Raw genomic sequence first — 17,531 nt, 5'->3', positions numbered from 1 at the left:
GATTACAGTCTTTGTGCTCCCTTGCCCAGAAGTGTGTGTTCTAGGTCTGAAAGCAGAAGGCTCTTGCAGACACTTCCCTTGTTTGCTTTTGTTTTCATAAAGCCTGAGCTTCCAGAATCTTTTATGCAGGGAAAAGAGGTAAGAGCTGAAAGACAACAGAAGTTGGCAGGCACCGCACCAGCAAAGCTTCCCACAGCTTCACTCTTTGACCCTTTCACTCACCTCCTTTCCCTCCCCATACCCATGAAGTCTCTTAGGTCATCTCTTTGGAACCTCTAGCATTCCATGGAGTAGAGTTTGAAAATCACTGCTCTAGGTTAATCGTTCCTGAGATCTTCTGAGTTGGGGGACAAAGAGGAATGGTGGAGTGGAAATTGGAGAACTTCAGATACAGACGACCGTGCTTGTCTTCTGCATGTATGGGGGGTAAAGGAAATGGAGTTACAGGTGATTGCAACTTTTCCAGCCTGACAGTATGGATACCCATCATCAAAACTGGAGAGCTGAGTAGCTGAATTAAATATTTACAAGGAGCGGAGGATAATTCATTTCATTTCTGGAATGCTAAGTCTCAGATTATGGCAGAGCATCGTAAACAAGGTGGCTGATCAGCAGCTGAAGAGATGCGAACATCACACAGGTGAAAAGTCAGGATTGGAAATAAGAAATTCCAGCAATTGTTGAAGAAGTGAGCTCAGAGAGGAAAGAGCAGAGGGCTGAGGACAGAGCCTTCATGAGATCCTGCTGCACAGGTTGAAAGCTGGTAGCCCACCTGTCCCATCCAGCTCATAGGCATGTTTTACTTAGCTTACACATTTTAAAAATTATTTTTAAAATTACTAGCCAATTTAACTTAATTTAAAATTTGAGAGTTTCCACACAATCTGGATAATGACTTTTCTTGAAAATAGGAAGACTTGACAGTGCTAGGCTCACATTCTCCGATGGCTTGAGATGAGTAGCCACTGCTCCCTTTGGATGGGGCAGCTACTGTCCAGTTGTACAGAGTCCCTTCTAGTCAATTTCACCCGCTCAACGGCAGCAAGAAGATTAATAGTCAACAGAGACCAGTGAAGATTTAGGTTTTGTTGCTGTTTGAAAGTTGGGGGAGACTAAGCATATTTGTTTCCTTCCCCACCCCCTACCCTAGAGAAGCTGACAAAAAGAAGAAATCAAATATGCTAGAAGATAGGGAGTGTTGATGGGATCCAGGTGTTGAGTGATGTTAGAAGGGATTCAGAATGCAGATGCAAAATTAGGTTTAGGGAGGTAGAGAACTATCTTCTAAAATTAGAGGTAATGATGACAGTATATAGATACGATGAAGAAACCGGACAAGAATAATAGGACTGAAGAGGTGAGAAAGTAAAAATCTACCCTATCATCCATCAGACCAGACTAACAGACACAGATAAAGCCAGCTGCAAAGTCATCGAGAAACAATATTTTTTCCATGGTGTCATGGATTGACTTGTGTCCCCTTAAAATACATGTATCAGTCTGGCTGGGCCATGATTCCCAGTACTGCATGATTGTCCACCATTTTGTCATCTGATGTGATTTTCCTGTGTGTGGTAAACTTTATCACTACCATGTTAATGAGATGGATTAGCGGCAGTTATATTGATGAGATATACAAGATTAGATTGTGTCTTTAATCTCTTTTGAGATATAAAAGAGAAAAGTGAGCAAAGAGACAGCGGGACCTTATACCACCAAGAAATCAGTGCCAGTAGTAGAGTGCGTACTTTAGACCTGAGATTCCTGCTCGGAAAAGCTCCTAGACCAAGGGAAGACTGATAACAAGGACCTTCCTCCAGAGACAACAGAGAGAGAAAGTCTTCCCCTGGAGCTGATGCCCTGAATTTGGATTTGTAGCCTACTGGACAGTGAGAGAACAAATTCCTCCTTGTTGAAGTCACTTGTGATGTTTCTGTTACAGCAGCACTAGATAACTAAGACACACAGACAAGCTGTATTTGTAAAGTATCATAGCTCACTTCTTCGAGTGACTACTTTTTCTTACTGAGAAGTTTTGTTTTCTAAAGTCACAGACTATCAGAAACTATTTGAAATTATGTCGGTAAGAATGAAGCATTTCACTCTTGCCTGGAGAATCTAAGCCATAAAGAAACATCTGATCTTCAATCCGTTGCAGAGTTTCAGAGAAGGGATTTCTGAATATCCCACATCTAAACTTTGTAGTTTCCAAGAAACAGGACCATGGGTCCATTTTGTAACCCAGGACTAGTGTTGATCCCTCGGCTCACATCCCTGCTTTGCTTTCAGCCTATCAAAACACTGCTTCCTTTAAATTTTACCTAAACTCCCACTTGCCCCAAAATCCTGTTTGGTGAGACACCCCATGGTTTTTCCAACGGTGAGCAAGGAAACAATAAACCTAAAGTTGTTGGATCATAGGTTAGTTTCTCGTGGATTAGCATGATTGGGAGCATTGGAGGTTTTCATAGTCCAACCCTTCATTTTACAAACAAAAATCGAGGACCAGAGAAAAGCTTCCACATTGTCGTTACAGTTCTCCTTCCACAGCACCTCAGAGGCACTTCCACGTGAAGAGCCTTCAAGGAATCCACCTAAAAATAAGAGGTGAAGTCAACTGTGGAGTGGTTTTCCTTAGACATGTAATCCACAAATTTATCTAAACCTTTTAAGAACATTTTTACACTTTCATCCTCCCCCAGGTCAGTCATTCCTCAGCTGTCGGGGTTGACGAGTTCCGTAAGTTTCTTGTCTGCTAAGGTGGGACCTCCGATTCTCTGGCGGCCTTCTCACACGTCGCTGCAGCGTTCCACATGTCCTCAGCAACCTTCTGTATTCCCTAGGGGAAATGCCCTTTTTCTTTCTTACTCTTTTCTTCCCAACCCACTCTCAGAAAGGAGGAACCGCTTAAATCAGAAAGTCACGTCCCACCCTTCCTTCAAATCCCCTTCCTTTTTCTGGCAAACTTCTCTAAAAACGTTGGCTAGGAATTAAGTTTGTCCCCAGACCAAAATGAAAGCAAACACTTTCTTTTCGGAATATAGTATTTTATTTAAACTACAACAGTAGTCATAACAGGTCCCCTCCCCCGACAAAGAATAGAAAGCTGGGCGCATCTGCCTTGGCTCTGGGGAATTCCGCGGCGGGACTGTGATGGGGCGCAGCCGCCTGGTCTCCAAAACCACTTTTTCAAGACAGCACCCAACGAAACTTGAATTTGCAACCCGCGAGCAATGAGGGGTCGCCGGGAGGCGGCCTCACCGAGCTGGCGGCTAGGCGCGGGCGGGGAGTGGGGCCCTCCGCGCATGCGCCGTCCTTCGCTCGCACCGCCCATCCCCGCCTCCCCGCCGCCCCATCGCCGCGGCTGCGCCCTGAAGACTGATCGGGCGGTAGCCCGCGAGCCGGCCAGGGAAGAGCCGGGCGGCCGGATTGTCAGCCCGGTCTGCTCTTTCCCGAGAAGGGAGGACGGGGCCACTTTCTCGGGCTCGAGAATCTTCTCAGCCTCGCAGCCGGCCCTGGCCGGCGAGGAAAAAGTTCAGGAGTCGTGGGTCGCTCTACCGGTACCGCCGCCGCCATGGCTGCCATGATGGAGCGGAAGTGAGCCTCAGGGCGACGGCTGCCGGCGCCGGCGCTTCGAGTCTCCCCTTCCCCGCCGCCCTCGCCGGGGGAAGCGCTGCGCGGAGGACCGCGGCCTCCCACTGCCCTCGGGACCCCTGCTCGCTGGCGCTCCCAGCCAGACCCTCAGCTCGTGCACGCTTCCTTCCAGACTGAGCGGCGGGGAGTGGCTCCCGGCCTCCGGCCCCGGCTGCGAGGAAGATGGCGGACCCGGCCGAGTGCAACATCAAAGTGATGTGTCGCTTCAGACCTCTGAATGAGTCTGAGGTGAACCGCGGCGACAAGTACGTCGCCAAGTTTCAGGGAGAAGAGACGGTGATGATCGCGGTGAGTGACCCCCACCTTCACCCCCATCCCGCGCCGTCAGGCCTGACTGGGCCGGGAGTTCTGGCAAGTGGCGAAGTGCGGAGCCGACAGGGAGCAGTGGGGTCCCCAGCCCTCGCGGGCGGGCTTTGCCGGTGCCGATAACCCAGGGGAGGGAGGCTGCGCAGCTCCACGGGTTTCCCTGGGTCGCCCCCACCCCGGTCTAAGGCGTCCGGAGACGGGAGGCGCCTAGTGTCCGCTTGGGACACTCCCCCACCTGGGGCGGTGGGGGAACCGTCCGGGGAGCAAATTTAGTGCATATTTGTGTGCGTGTGTGTGTGTATGTGTGTGCATTTACTGTGGCTGATGCTGCTGATGTTCTGGACAGCCCCCAAATTTAGCGTGCATGAAACGTGTAAGGTTAATTCAGAAGCTCACGAACATTGAGCTGGAGACCGGTCCTACGGTATCTTAAAATAAAGATATCTGGTCTTATGGAAACCTACAGCTGCATATTGAAGCATATTTTTTCTTCCGCGGGAGGAGAAAAACTACCAAACGAACTACCAGTGCTGTGTCCCTGAACCGTAAATGTTCACCCACCCACCTTTGAGTGATGACTTCATGTTAATAATTACAAATGGCGAATCGAGGACTGTGAAAAGAACAGTGAGTTTTGAAATCAGAGTGATGAATTTCGTTTAATATTTTAGCTGATCTATCAGATTCAGATCGGGTCGAATAAGTGCCAAGAAAGATCCAGAATCTCACCCTTAATGGATTTTACGGGGTAGTAGTCAAGGACAGTGTTATTTTTGTGTATATCATTAAGAAAATACACTAGCAAACTTATGGAAAAAAGTCCAGTGAGGTAGATTTCTCATTTTATTACTAGATTTATATTTCTATAGTTCAGATCTACCTTGAAGAAAAATGATTTTGATGATCTAAAGGATGGTGAGATATGTCCCTTTCTAGGATAAAGTGTGGTAATTAGAGTTGGTTGATCATTGTCAAGAAGCGCTGGTGGCACAATGGTTAAGCGCTGGGCTGCTAACCGAAAGGTCGGCGGTTCGAACCCACCACCCGCTCCGCGGGAGAGAGATGTGGCAATCTGCTTTCGTAAAAATTTACAGCCTAGGAAACCCTATGGGGCAGTTCTACTCTTCTGTCCTGTAGTCGCTAAGAATCAGAATCCACTCCAGGGCAATGGGTTTGGTTTTGGTTTGGATCATTGTGGCGGAGACCAGAATGAGAGGTTGATTTGTTGATGTCTTACCTTTCTTTACACCTCTGGTGTCGAAAAGTCTGAAAATGGCATTCTCAGCTAAAGGGTTTAAAAATGGGTAAGAACATTGCATACAGAGCAGTGAACTATGGCGAAACCTAAGTTCACCTTTGTCAGTGATACTATGGGCAGAATTTTTTTCTCCATTGCTTTCTGCATTGCATTTCAGTACGAATGTTTTCTATGTTCGTTTACTGCATTGTTTGGGCGGCTTAATTTAGAAGTAGGGCAAAGAGGTCATAAGAGATGGGAGATTGATGATGGAAAGCGTTGACATGTAAGACAGGACTAAAGTTCTTTAGGGCTTTATGTAAAAGTTTTCATATGAATGTCATCTCTAGAACATTACCGCCGTAGCTGCACGTCACTCTTAGTAGGCTTTTGGCAAACAAGGCTGTTGGGTCACTAACAACTGCCAACTGCTACTGTGTGAAGACTGTCAGGCTGGTTCTTTGTTAACAAGTCCGCAAGAAAAACTCTTGCTGTCATGACATCATAGGGAGGTCAAGTAGTCATCCTTTTCCTTTAGGACGGTATCATTTTACATAGAATCATGGGAAGCCTGGATTGTTAGTTGGCAAACATGAGGCTACTCATTTCTCTCAGAGTTTTTGTGATGACTCAGCTTCAACAGTGGTTGACACATCAAAGCTATTTTCCTTTCACACTAGTATTAAGAATGTCGTCTTTCTCCAGATTTTGTATGTGTTTATGCAATATGTATAAGTATCACTAAGATGCTTTTAAAATGCTAGCATTTAGCATTCACAAAATGTATTAAGATTAGATTAGAAGTCAACCTTCTGATGTGGCCCAAATATGGCATGTAATATGAGGAGATAGCTAAAGGAAAACAAGTAATTGCCACAGGAAGCATACACTTATTCTAGGTTGTTTCCTTTGGAAAAAGTTATCATAATAATAGTTTTGTTTTAAAATTTCCTTAATAATGTAAATAGATTTAATTGACAGTATTAGAAATGACAGGAGTAGTGAATCAGTGATGAATATTTGGCTTTTGGCTAAATTGGTAAGCATTTTAGTCTAGAGCAAATATATATATGTAAGCAAAAATACATTACAACTGAGTAACTAGCCTTAAAAAATGTAAGGCAGCATGTTCAGTTGATTATTTTCAGGAACTAATTTTTTGCACATAGTAAGTGCATTATTTACTCCAAGGTCTTGTATTTTTGTGCAATTTTTAAATGAATTATTTTGCTTTCTGAAATGAGGTTGGAAATTTATAAGGGCAGCTTGGGGAATTGGAATTAGAAAATCACCAGGTAAAATCATCTCTTGGGAATAGGAGTCCTGATTTCGATTCAAAATAAAGAGTTTAGGAGGGAGTTGCTGCAATCCAACATTTAAAACTAAATTGTTTTAAAAGATTCTGGTTTTCCTCTAAGTTCCGTTTCCAATACTGTGTCATTAAAAATGTTCCCTGTTACTCATGTAGTCAGTGGTTTTAATATAACTCCATGGCGAGCAAGTCTTGTAATTTTATAGTGTTCCTCTGTGTATTCTGCAGCCTTTTGTACAGATATATTTGTAATTAAGTGCTTGGTGAAGAGCTGTAAATATCACATATTAATAAAATAAATTATTTCATAAAAAGCTTTAAATGATACAAATAGAACCTGTTTTCTTTAAAAGGAACTTTGGGATTTGGTCGGTTTTAGGAAAATAGTATACGTAACAAATGACAGTTTCTTTTTTTTTTAAGCAGAGGTTTTTAAAATAAGAGAACTTGTTATCCACAAAAAGATAATGATAAGGGAAATCCCTTATGCAGTAAGACTGCTGAAAACACCAGGGGGAAAGTCAATAGAAACAATTACTTTTTGAATCTATTTATGCATCATAAAGGTGGAACATGCTCATTTGCATCGAGTATCTGTGCTAATCGCATTCATTGTGTGGTATACTGTAAAGGCTGCCAGAACCAAAAACAGACCATTGCAGTTAATTGAAATTAGAGGAGAATTAAGCTAATTAGACCATCTTGCCTAAACCAAACACTATTCTTCTTTTCAAGTGAATGATGATTTGGTGTTTGAACCTTCTGTTATTTTATGAGTGCAGAGTGAAAGAAGAGAGGGTGCCTGTATCACATACCTTTAAAATACTGGAATGTTAGTCTACAGTCATTGTTTAAGGAAATTCTAATATGGTATAATCCCGTGTAATCTGAAAAGGTCACTATGCAAAATTCCAGAGGAAGGCATATCCATGCCAGAAGGGTGTCCTTCATAACCAAATTTGGTGTTCAGCTTGGTCTGTGCAAACTCAAACAGGAATCACTTCATTTAAGAAATCTAAGGTATGGTTGCAGTTCAGATAATAAAATTATTCCTGTTTGGTTTTGTCCCCTGATGCCTAAATCAGACGTGAATCAGTCTTGTGACTTGGAGTTTGTAAAATTGGAATCTGAAACTTTGAGTACCTTCGAAGATATATAAAGGTTATATAATGTACATTTCAAAGCTAAGAACCACTTTTTTTTTTTTCTTTTAAATTGTGTTTTCGGTGAAAATTTATACAGCAAATTCAGTTCCCATTTAGCAATTACTATACAAATTATTCAGAGACATTGGTTACATTTCTCACAGTGTGTTAACATTCTCATTAGTAATTCCATTCTGGGTGTTTCAGTTCTAGTAGTCTGGTTTCCCTGTCCTCTTACTGTTTCACCTTTGCTTTAGAGTAATTGTGGACCATTTGGTCTCATATAGATGAATTTTTTTTAATATTATTTATTTTGTTGTTGAGAATATACACGGCAAAACATACACCAATTTAGCAGTTTCTGTGTGTACCATTTAGTGACGTTGATTACATTCTTCAAGTTGTGCGACCATTCTCACCCTCCTTTTCTGAGTTGATCCTGTCTAATCTTTCAAGTTGCTGTTGTCATGATCCCATGCAAATAGTTCTTTAAAGAGCATAATGCTCAAGGCGGACATTTTTCTGGTTAAGCTAAACTATTGTTTGATTTTAAGAAGACTTCAGGGGATATTTTTGGTTTAAGGTTTAAAGATTATCTCAGGGTAATAGTTTTAGGGGTTCATCCAAAGTTCATGGTTCTTGGAAGTCTGGAGTCCATGAGAATTTAAAATTCTGTTCTGCATTTTTCCCCTTTTGATCAGGATTCTTCTGTGGAATCCTTGATCAAAATGTTCAGTAATGGTAGCTGGGCACTGTCCAGTTCTTATGGTCTCATGGCAGAGGAGGCCAGTGTTCATGGAGGCAGTTAAGAACCAGGTTTTAAAATACAGATTTCCAGATATTTAGTTTCCTTTTGTTTAATTTATTTGAAAGATGATTAGTTAAGAGAATATGCCTTAATTATAAAAACAAAATAATGATAGTTTTTATGTCTCATATATTTTATATTTCATCTCAAAAAGCCAAGGCAGCCAGTAGCTTTAGGGCTAGATCCAATCAAAACATTTGCCTTACTTAATAAAACTGTAGTTTTGAAATTAAGACTTTTTTGTCAATTTAATGCTAAGCATTTAAATTAATTTTTTATTTAACAATGATATACACTTAACAACAACAACAAAAAAACCTTAGTCTCAGCTCCTTAATTGTTTTTATGTTTGACTATTACTGGCGTAGTGGTTAAGTGCTACAACTGCTAACCAAAAGGTTGGCAGTTCGAATCCACCAGGTGCTCCTTGGGAACTCTGTGGAGCAGTTCTGCTCTGTCCTGTAGGGTCGCTATGAGTCAGAATCAACTCGACAGCAGCGAGTTTGGTTTTTAGTTATTACCTTTCAATCTTTGCCTATAAATATTCTCATTTTACTAAGACCAAAGTGGTAATTTGCATATGTTATTAGCGATGCTAGAGTAAACAGCTACATAAAGAACTTTTGAAACAGTCTTTACTATTACCAATTATTTTTTGACACATCTTTCAAAATGGTTTAGGGACACTTGTTTTTTGTTGATGTAACAATTAAAATATTACTTGAAGCTCAGTAGTGTTAACCTGTTGCTGTCTTTAAATATTTTAATAAGATTTTATTTGACTTATTTTAAAAGGATGCAGTTGTCTTCATACTTTTACCTGTTTTCTAGTGATTAACTTGTTTCTTGCAAGCAAAATTAGAATTAATTCTTGTTTAATTTTTGCTTTCACTTCATTTTTCACACAGTTGTTATTAAATATTTATTTTGGCTAGCTTCAATCTCTTTTGACTTTTAGCGAGGCTGTGAAGTCTTTAAGGCCACAGGCTGTCTCCATTTCAATTCAGTTAGCATTACTTGATCATCTATATTAGATTCTAGTGTACAGCTTCTTAGCTTAGTATGCAAGATTCTACCCAGCCTTACTTCCTTTCTTTGAACTTTACAGTCTATACTCATTGAATATCATTTCTAAAATTGTCTTATTTGTCTTATTTTTTTCTACTCCTAGCACAATATCTGATACCTTTTAGGTGCTAAATAAATGTTTGCTAAACAGATAAAGAGGGAGAATTGTTTTCTATTTGAATAGAAAAAAGAAATATAACCGAATATTAGCATGGGTTATCACTGAGTTATGATTATTACTTTGATTCTTCTTTTGTTTTCAGAATTGGTTCCCATGAATACATCTTGTACAATCAGTAAGACGATGGTCTTTTTTTGGCCATAGCTGGAGAATTGGATGTTGTTGTCTCAGTAGCATCTTAACAGAAGGGCACTTTTTTGTATGTCATAGCTAAAGAATAATCAGACATGGATGCCTATTTTTAATTAAGTGATGCCCAGATGAGGTCATCTTAGTATATCCGTCAGGAGTGCTTTGAACTGGAGGGGGAAAACAAACAACTAACAGTGGCTTAAATAAACACAGCGGTTATTTTTCTTACATACCAAAAAGTCTGAGATGGGCCCTTCCTGCTACCACTTCAAGGACCCTGACTCTGTTACACTCTGTCATCCTTGACTGTAGACTTTTCACTGTCACATTTATCATGTTTGCAAGATGGATGCTATAGGTCCAGACGTTCATTCCAGGAAGGAGATGGTACACCTTCAGCTGAGATAATCAGGAAAACAAAACACTTTTCCAGAGACCTCCCAGTCATGTGGCCACTAAAAAAAAAAAAAAAAAAAAAAAAAAATGCCGAACCCATTGCCGTCTAGTCGATTCTGACTCATAGCGATCCTATAGGACAGGGTTTCCAAGGAACAGTTGGTGGATTTGAACTGCCGGCCTTTTGGTTAGCAGCCATGCTCTTAACCGCTGTGCCACATGCAGAGTGTTTGGCTTTCCAGTCTAACTAATGGGAGGTGACGAGGAAAAGGGGAGTTGAGACTGGCTTTTGATGCCCTGTAGGGAGTGTCTGCTTCATTGTTACTGTTAGATTCTAAGCTTTGGGGAGTAAGATTGTATGATAACAGTTTCTAAAAAGGAAGGTCTTTTCCAGCTGAAATCTAAGAAGTATTCTATAATGTTAAGGGTTCTGTTCTGGGGTCACGATTGTTCAGTTTTTTTGGGCCCGGCTTCCTTCCTTCCCTTTAGAAGAGACTAGAGAGCAAGTAGACACTTGTTTGCAAATATCCAGAAGCCCCTTGCTACTGTGTACTTTGTTGTACCTAAATAAGTCAGCATTTTTTTGAAGAAAATCATATAACCTAGGAAATAAAGACACTTGGCAGTCTCCACTGGGCTCTCAAAACTGCCTCCAAAGTTTACCTCATTTTTTTTATCAGACTCATACTTTGAAATGCCTATTTTCATACTTTCTCTGCTTTCTTCAAAACTATGAAATACTCTGTAACTTTTTTGGGGGGGGCAGGAGGAAATCACTTTATTTTCTTTTTTTATAGTTGTACTTTAGATGAAGGTTTACAGAAGCTAGCGGCTCATTAAACAGTACACATATTATTTTATGACATTGGTTAACAACCCCATGACATGTCAGCACTCTCCCTTCTTGACTTTGGTTTCCCTATTACCAGCTTTCTTGTCCCCTCCTACCTTCTTGTCCTTGCCCCTGGGGTTGTGCCCCATTAGTCTCGTTTTGTTTTACGGGGCTGTCTAATCTTTGGCTGAATGGTGAGCCTCAGGAGTGACTTCATTACTGAGCTAAAAGGTGTCTGGGGGCCATACTGTCAGGATTTCTCCAGTCTCTGTCAGACCCATAAGTCTGGTCTTTTTTGTGTGTGTGAGTTAGAATTTTGTTCTACATTTTTCTCCAGCTTTGTCTGGGACCCTGTGTTGTGATCACTGTCAGAGCAGTCTGTGGTGGTAGCCGGGCACCATCTAGTTGTACTGGACTCAGTCTGGTGGAAGCCGTGGTAGTTGTGGTCCATTAGTCCTTTGGACTAATCTTTCCCTTGTGTCTTTATTTTTGTACATTCTGCCTTACTCCTGAAGGGGTAAGACAAGTGGAGTATCTTAGATGGCCACTCACAGGCTTTTAAGACCCCAGATGCTACTCACCAAAGTAGAATGTAGAACATTTTCTTTATAAACTATGTTACCAGTTGAACTAGATGTTCCCCAAGACCATGGTCCCCAGCCCTCAGCCCAGTAATTTGATCCCTCAGGGAGTTTGGCTGTATCTATGGAACTTCCACGACCTTGCCTTGGTCATGTTGTGCTGGCTTCCCCAGCATTGTATACTGTCTTACCCTTCACCAAAGCTACTACTTACCTATTGTCTATTTAATGTTTTTCCCTCCACACCCCTCCCTTCCCTCGTAACCATCAATGATCATTTCTTTTTGTGTGTAAACCTTTTAATGAGTTTTTATAATAATGGTTTCATACAATATTTGCACTTTCGTGATTGACTTATTTCACTCAGCATAATGCCCCCCAGATTCATCCATGTTGTGAGGTGTTGCACAGATTCATCATTGTTCTTTATTGTTGCATAGTATTTCTATAACCATTTTACTTGGTAGATAACCTTTCCTTCTACTTCACAGAGAAAATCTGAAGCCGTAATAATGGAGTTCCCACTTCCAAATCCCTGGGAGTTCCTGGGTGGCACAAATGGTTAAGTACTCAACTACTGGCCGAAAGGTTGCCAGTTTTAACCCACCCACCCAGAGGTGCCTGGGAAAACAGGCCTGGGGTTCTGCTTCTAAAAGGTCAATGACTCACAGCCTTGAAAACCCTGTGGAACTGTTTTATTGTGCACACAGGGGATTGCCATGAGTCGGAATCGACTTGTCGGCAGCTAACAATTCCAAATCAAGAAACTGCCTGCTTTTGCACATTCTCTTCCTGTTTGAATGGAGGAAGTATTCCTTCTGATAACACCAGGGTGGACTTGAACTTTCAGCCTTTTAGTTAGCAACCCTTTATACCACCCAGGGACTCCAACAGTAAACTAGGTACTACTTTTTCTTCCGTCCTTCGGTTCCCAACTTAAACATACCTTCTGTGAGAGTGTTTCTGGATATTCTGCTCCCACCCGACTCAGGCTCTCTGGTTTTATGGTCTCATAACACTTCGTTGCATGAGTGAGCATTCTAGTTACTGGTCTGTCTGCCGCACTATTAAACTTCAGTAAAGCAGAGAGAAGTCTGTCTTGTTCACCATTGTAGATGGTACATAACAGGCATTCGGTAAATACTTGTTGAATGAATGATTGAAAAGCTGCTGCAGTATACTGAAAAACTGAATGGAGTAGTAGAAGGAACCTTGGACTGGGACATAGGAGATCTAGGTTTGAATACTGTCATTAATGACTTGTGTATCTTGCAGGTTTCCTTGTCTGTAAAAAGATACTGGTATTGAAGATACAACCTCAATACCTGCAAAGTAGATGCACATTAAATAAAAATTCACTCAGCAATATTTGAGTGTCTAACATAGTACTGGAGCCCTGGTTGCACAGTGGTTAAGAGTTCAACTGCTAACCAAAAGGTTGGCAGTTTAAATCCACCAGCCGTTCCTTAGAAACCCTATGGGGCAGTTCTCCTTTGTTCTACAAGGTCACTGTGAGTCAGACTTGATGGCAGTGGGTTTGATTTTTTAACATAGTGCTAATTACTGTGCTGATCTCTGGAAATACACCAAAGAGCAAACAAACATTCTTGTTTTCATGAAGTTCATGTTACAGTGGATTTGTACTTGGTGACCTATAAGGTCTCTCCTAGGAGCCCTGGTGGCGCAGTGGTTAAAGCACTTGGCTGCTAACCTAAAGGTCAATAGTTTGAACCTACCAGCTGTTCCACGGGACAAAGATGTAGCAGTCTGCTTCTGTAAAAGGTTTACAGCGTCGGAAACCCTGTGGGCAGTTCTGCCCTGTCTTATAGGGTCACTGAGTTGATACCGACTCGATGGCAATGGGTTAAGGTCTCTAGCACTCAGAGATTCAGTGACATGAAGTAATGCATAGTAGGCATTCTGTTGAAGGTTAAATAAATGATGGCATCTTTAAAAAAACTTAGAAATGTCTGTTCACCTTTAATTTGTGAAACTGAAACACTTTTCTTTTGTTTTTCAGTCCAAGCCTTATGCATTTGATCGGGTATTCCAGTCAAGTACATCTCAAGAGCAAGTGTATAATGACTGTGCAAAGAAGATTGTTAAAGGTAAATATATTTAACCTGCTGAGTTGTTCCACTAATAAGTAAAATTTTGTTTATGATCTTCTAGTGAAGGTATTATCATTAGAAGAATTATAATGTTGCATACTTAGAAAATGCGTTTCTGTTAGATATTCCCAGGAGATTTTCTGAGTTAGCAATTTAGAAATAAAACAACATGTGAAGGAAAACAAAATGGCTAGGAAGTTGAGATGACTTTCTAAAAGGAAGTAGAAATTGGCGGTCTTTACCATTTTTGTATTCCATTATTATTTCTTCCCCAAAGACTTATTTTGTAGTTAGCAGAGAAATTCCTGAAGAATTTAAGAGGGGTTACCGAAGATGAGAAAAATATGTGCATTCCAGTTAGTACTATTAGCCTGTATACTCAGGGCATTTTTCAGTTTTATATTTTCTAAAATCATAGAACCTTAGAGGTGTGACAGCCTAAGTGATTATCGGGGCTTCGAGTTGCTACAGAAATCCCTTTTATCTTAAGTATCTTACAGTTAAATAGCCACTACTTTGTTTATGATAAGACTTATCCCATTTTTTGACAGCTGTATTTATTAAAAAGTGCTTCTCAGATGGAGACAAAATCTGTCGTATGGCATTTCACTGGGGAGAGGAGTTGGGATTCGGTATAACGTGGAGCAGTTGGGGTTAGTGTGATCACAGACAGGTCAGCATAGTAGGAGAGAAAGCAGAATTTATAGATACAAGTAGATATATAGATGGGATGGGGGAAAATACAGATGTTCTCTTCGTTAATTCCCTTTTTGTCTATGATAGAGGAAGCAGAGTCATCGCAGAGAGAGAGGATGGGAGAGGAGGTTCAATGAAAAGGTGGTAGGATTAGTTGATTATAGAGCTCAGTGGGGTGAAAGGTTTGTTGGACTCAAGGTACTAAAAGAGGTAGTAGGAGGTGGATACTTGAAATTTAGATATGGAGGCAGCGTGGTCAGTCATGGGAAGGTCTAGGGCATGACCATGGGAGTTGGTGTCTAAGGAAGTGAAGGACACAATCATGGAGAAAATGAGCTCAGGGATTGAGTGGCCAGGGTATTTCAGTGGAATCATCTACTTTGTGGATGTTGAAATCACCAAAAATTATAACAGGAATGATATTGGCAAGAGACAATGAACTGGATGCTAAAATCTTCATAAATTTAGGAGGTATTAACTTCTGATTCTATAAATGACTGCAGCAAAGAGGAGCAGGCGGTATCTTACGTTGTAGCTTCCAGTTATACCCTTTGATTGTGACATACTTTTGTCATTATTATAGCCTAAGATTACATTAGCTTTTAAAAAATATAGTTTTACTGTGGTAAAATATATATAACAAAAAATTTTCTGTTTTAACCACTTTAAAGTGTCCAATTCCATAACATTAATTAAATGTACCATGTTGGGCAACCATCACCACTATTTCTAAAAGCTTTTCATCACCCCAGACAAACTCAGTACTCCTTAAGTAGCAACTTCCCATTTCTCCTTCCCATAAGCTTCTGGTAAGCACTAATTAACTTTTGTCTCTGTGCGTTTAATCTTTTAGATATGTTCTTTGTGGCTACCGTGGGGATCACATTTAACACCCTAAATTTATACAGTCTATTTAAAATTGATACCACCTTAACTCCAATAACATACAAAACTCTGTTCATACTACTCCTCCCCCCTTATGTCACTATTGTCACGAATTACATTTTTATATAGTATTCCTAACAACATGAATTTGTAATTATTTTTTATGCATTTGTCTTTTAAATCATGTAGGACATAACAAGTAGAGTTACAAACCAAAAATACCATAAAACTGGCTTTTATATTTACCCAAAGATTTAACCTTTACTGGAGATCTATTTCTTTATGCAGATTCCAGTTACTGTATAGTGTCTTTTCATTTTAATGAGAAGGACTCCCTTTAGCATTTCTTGTAGGGCAGGTCTCATAACAAACTCCCTCAGCTTTTGTTTATCTGGGAATGTTTTGATTTCACTCTCATTTTTTGAAGGACAGTTTTGCCAGATACAGAATTTTTGGTTGACAGTTCTTTTTTCCAGCACTATAAGTATGTCATCTCACTGCTCTGTGGCTGCCATGGTTTCTTTCTAAGGGAGAAATCGACAATCTTATTGAGGGTCCCTTGTATGTGATGATTTGTTTCTCTTGCTGCTTTCGAGGTTCTCTATTTATCTTTGGTTTTTAACAGGTTGATTATAATGTGGATCTCTTTGGATTTATCCTAATTGGAGTTCTTTCATTGAGCTTCTTGGATGTGTAGGTTCATGTCTTTTGTTAAATTTGGGAAGTTTTTGGCCATTATTTCTTCAAATATTCTTTCTGGCACACCCTCTTTCTTTTCCTTTTCAGACTTCCATAATGCAAATGTTGGTCCCCTTAATGTTGTCCCAGAAGGTCCCTTCGGAGTTCACAGGCCGGCCAGGAAGGCAGACAAAGTAAATTTACAGTGATTAGTGTTATGATTAAATGCAGATGCTATATGAACACATAGGGTGGGGCGCTTACTCAGATTTGCTTGGGGTTAGCTTATAGAGGAAGAAGTAAAGGCTAAGCTAGTCTTAAAGGATGCACAGACAAACTAGGAAGGAGAAGGGAGGGGTGCCTTCCAGGCAGAGAGATGGCACATGTGGGCTAAGGCATGCACATATGAGAAGAGTGAATTGCATGTATAGGAAACATACATTATGGTATGACTGTTAGGTTGAACTATATGAAATTATCAAATTTGACTGTTTTAACCAACAAGAACGGCAGTTTCATATGGTTCAACCTAATAAAATATAGACTATGAGGGGAAGGATTGTAGGAAAATGAAGCTAAAAAAGTAAACAAGAGCCAGAGCAAAAAGTACCTGATTTTATCTGATTATAGATGTGTGCTCTCTAGGATTTTCAGACAGATTAGTATCATTTATATTTTTAAAAAGATCCACATGTAAATATGTGCATTTCATTGCATGACAGTTTTACCTGGTTGGCGCGGGAGGATCTAATTAATGATATGCATGCTGAATTACTTCAGGGGAAGTATACTGATGTCTGCAGTTTACTTTGAAATACTACATTATTTAAAAATAGGATGGATAAAAGATAGCTCGATAGCATTATTAAAGCAAACAGTAAAATGATGAAATGTTAATGGTAGAACCTAGGTGGTAGTTAAAGGAGTGTTCACTGTAAAATTCATTCACGTTTTCTGTATTTAAAAAAATTTTATAATAAAATATTGGAGGAAAAAACACAAAATAAAAAATGCTGGAGAGGCTGTGGAGAGACTGGAACACATACACTGTGGGAATGTAAAATGGTACAACCACTTTGGAAATCGATTTGGTGCTTCCTTAAAGAGCTAGAAATAGAAGTACCATACAATCCAGCAATCCCGCTCCTTGGAATATATCCTAGAGTATTAAGAGCTGTCACACGAATAGATACATGCACATCCATGTTCATTGTAGCACTGTTCACAATAGCAAAAAGATGGATACAACCTAGGTGCCCATCAACCGACGAATGGATAAACAACTTATCGTTTCGTAGTATTCCATTCTGTGGATATACCATAAAGAACAACGATGAAGCTGTGAAACATCTTATAACATGGAGGAAGCTGGAAATCATTAAATGCTAAGTGAATTTAGTCAGTCACAGAAGGACAAATATTGTATAAGACCACTATTATAAGAACTCAAGCAAAGGTTTAAACACAGAAGAAAACATTCTTTGATGGTTACAAGGGTGGGGAGGGAGG

General features: G+C 40.4%; 1 protein-coding gene across 3 annotated transcripts in view; it reads left to right on the top strand.

The window, feature by feature from the left end:
- The first annotated feature begins 3,376 nt into the window (after nucleotides 1-3,376).
- The window catches only part of KIF5B (kinesin family member 5B), a 49,620-nt gene continuing 35,465 nt past the window's right edge, over nucleotides 3,377-17,531 (top strand). For 2 of the 3 annotated variants that reach the window (XM_004386261.2, XM_023740616.1), the window contains exons 1-2: nucleotides 3,377-3,942; nucleotides 13,673-13,760. In XM_004386261.2, coding sequence (XP_004386318.1) covers nucleotides 3,817-3,942; nucleotides 13,673-13,760 — 214 coding nt within the window. In that variant the 5' untranslated portion in view covers nucleotides 3,377-3,816. Of the gene's footprint in view, nucleotides 3,943-13,672; nucleotides 13,761-16,183; nucleotides 16,217-17,531 lie in introns of those variants that run through there. The other variant, XM_023740615.1, reaches the window with a different exon arrangement.

Source organism: Trichechus manatus, unplaced genomic scaffold (assembly GCF_000243295.1).
Source record: "Trichechus manatus latirostris isolate Lorelei unplaced genomic scaffold, TriManLat1.0 scaffold00160, whole genome shotgun sequence".
Classification (NCBI taxonomy): domain Eukaryota; kingdom Metazoa; phylum Chordata; class Mammalia; order Sirenia; family Trichechidae; genus Trichechus; species Trichechus manatus.
This window is presented reverse-complemented; position numbering and strand designations above follow the sequence as displayed.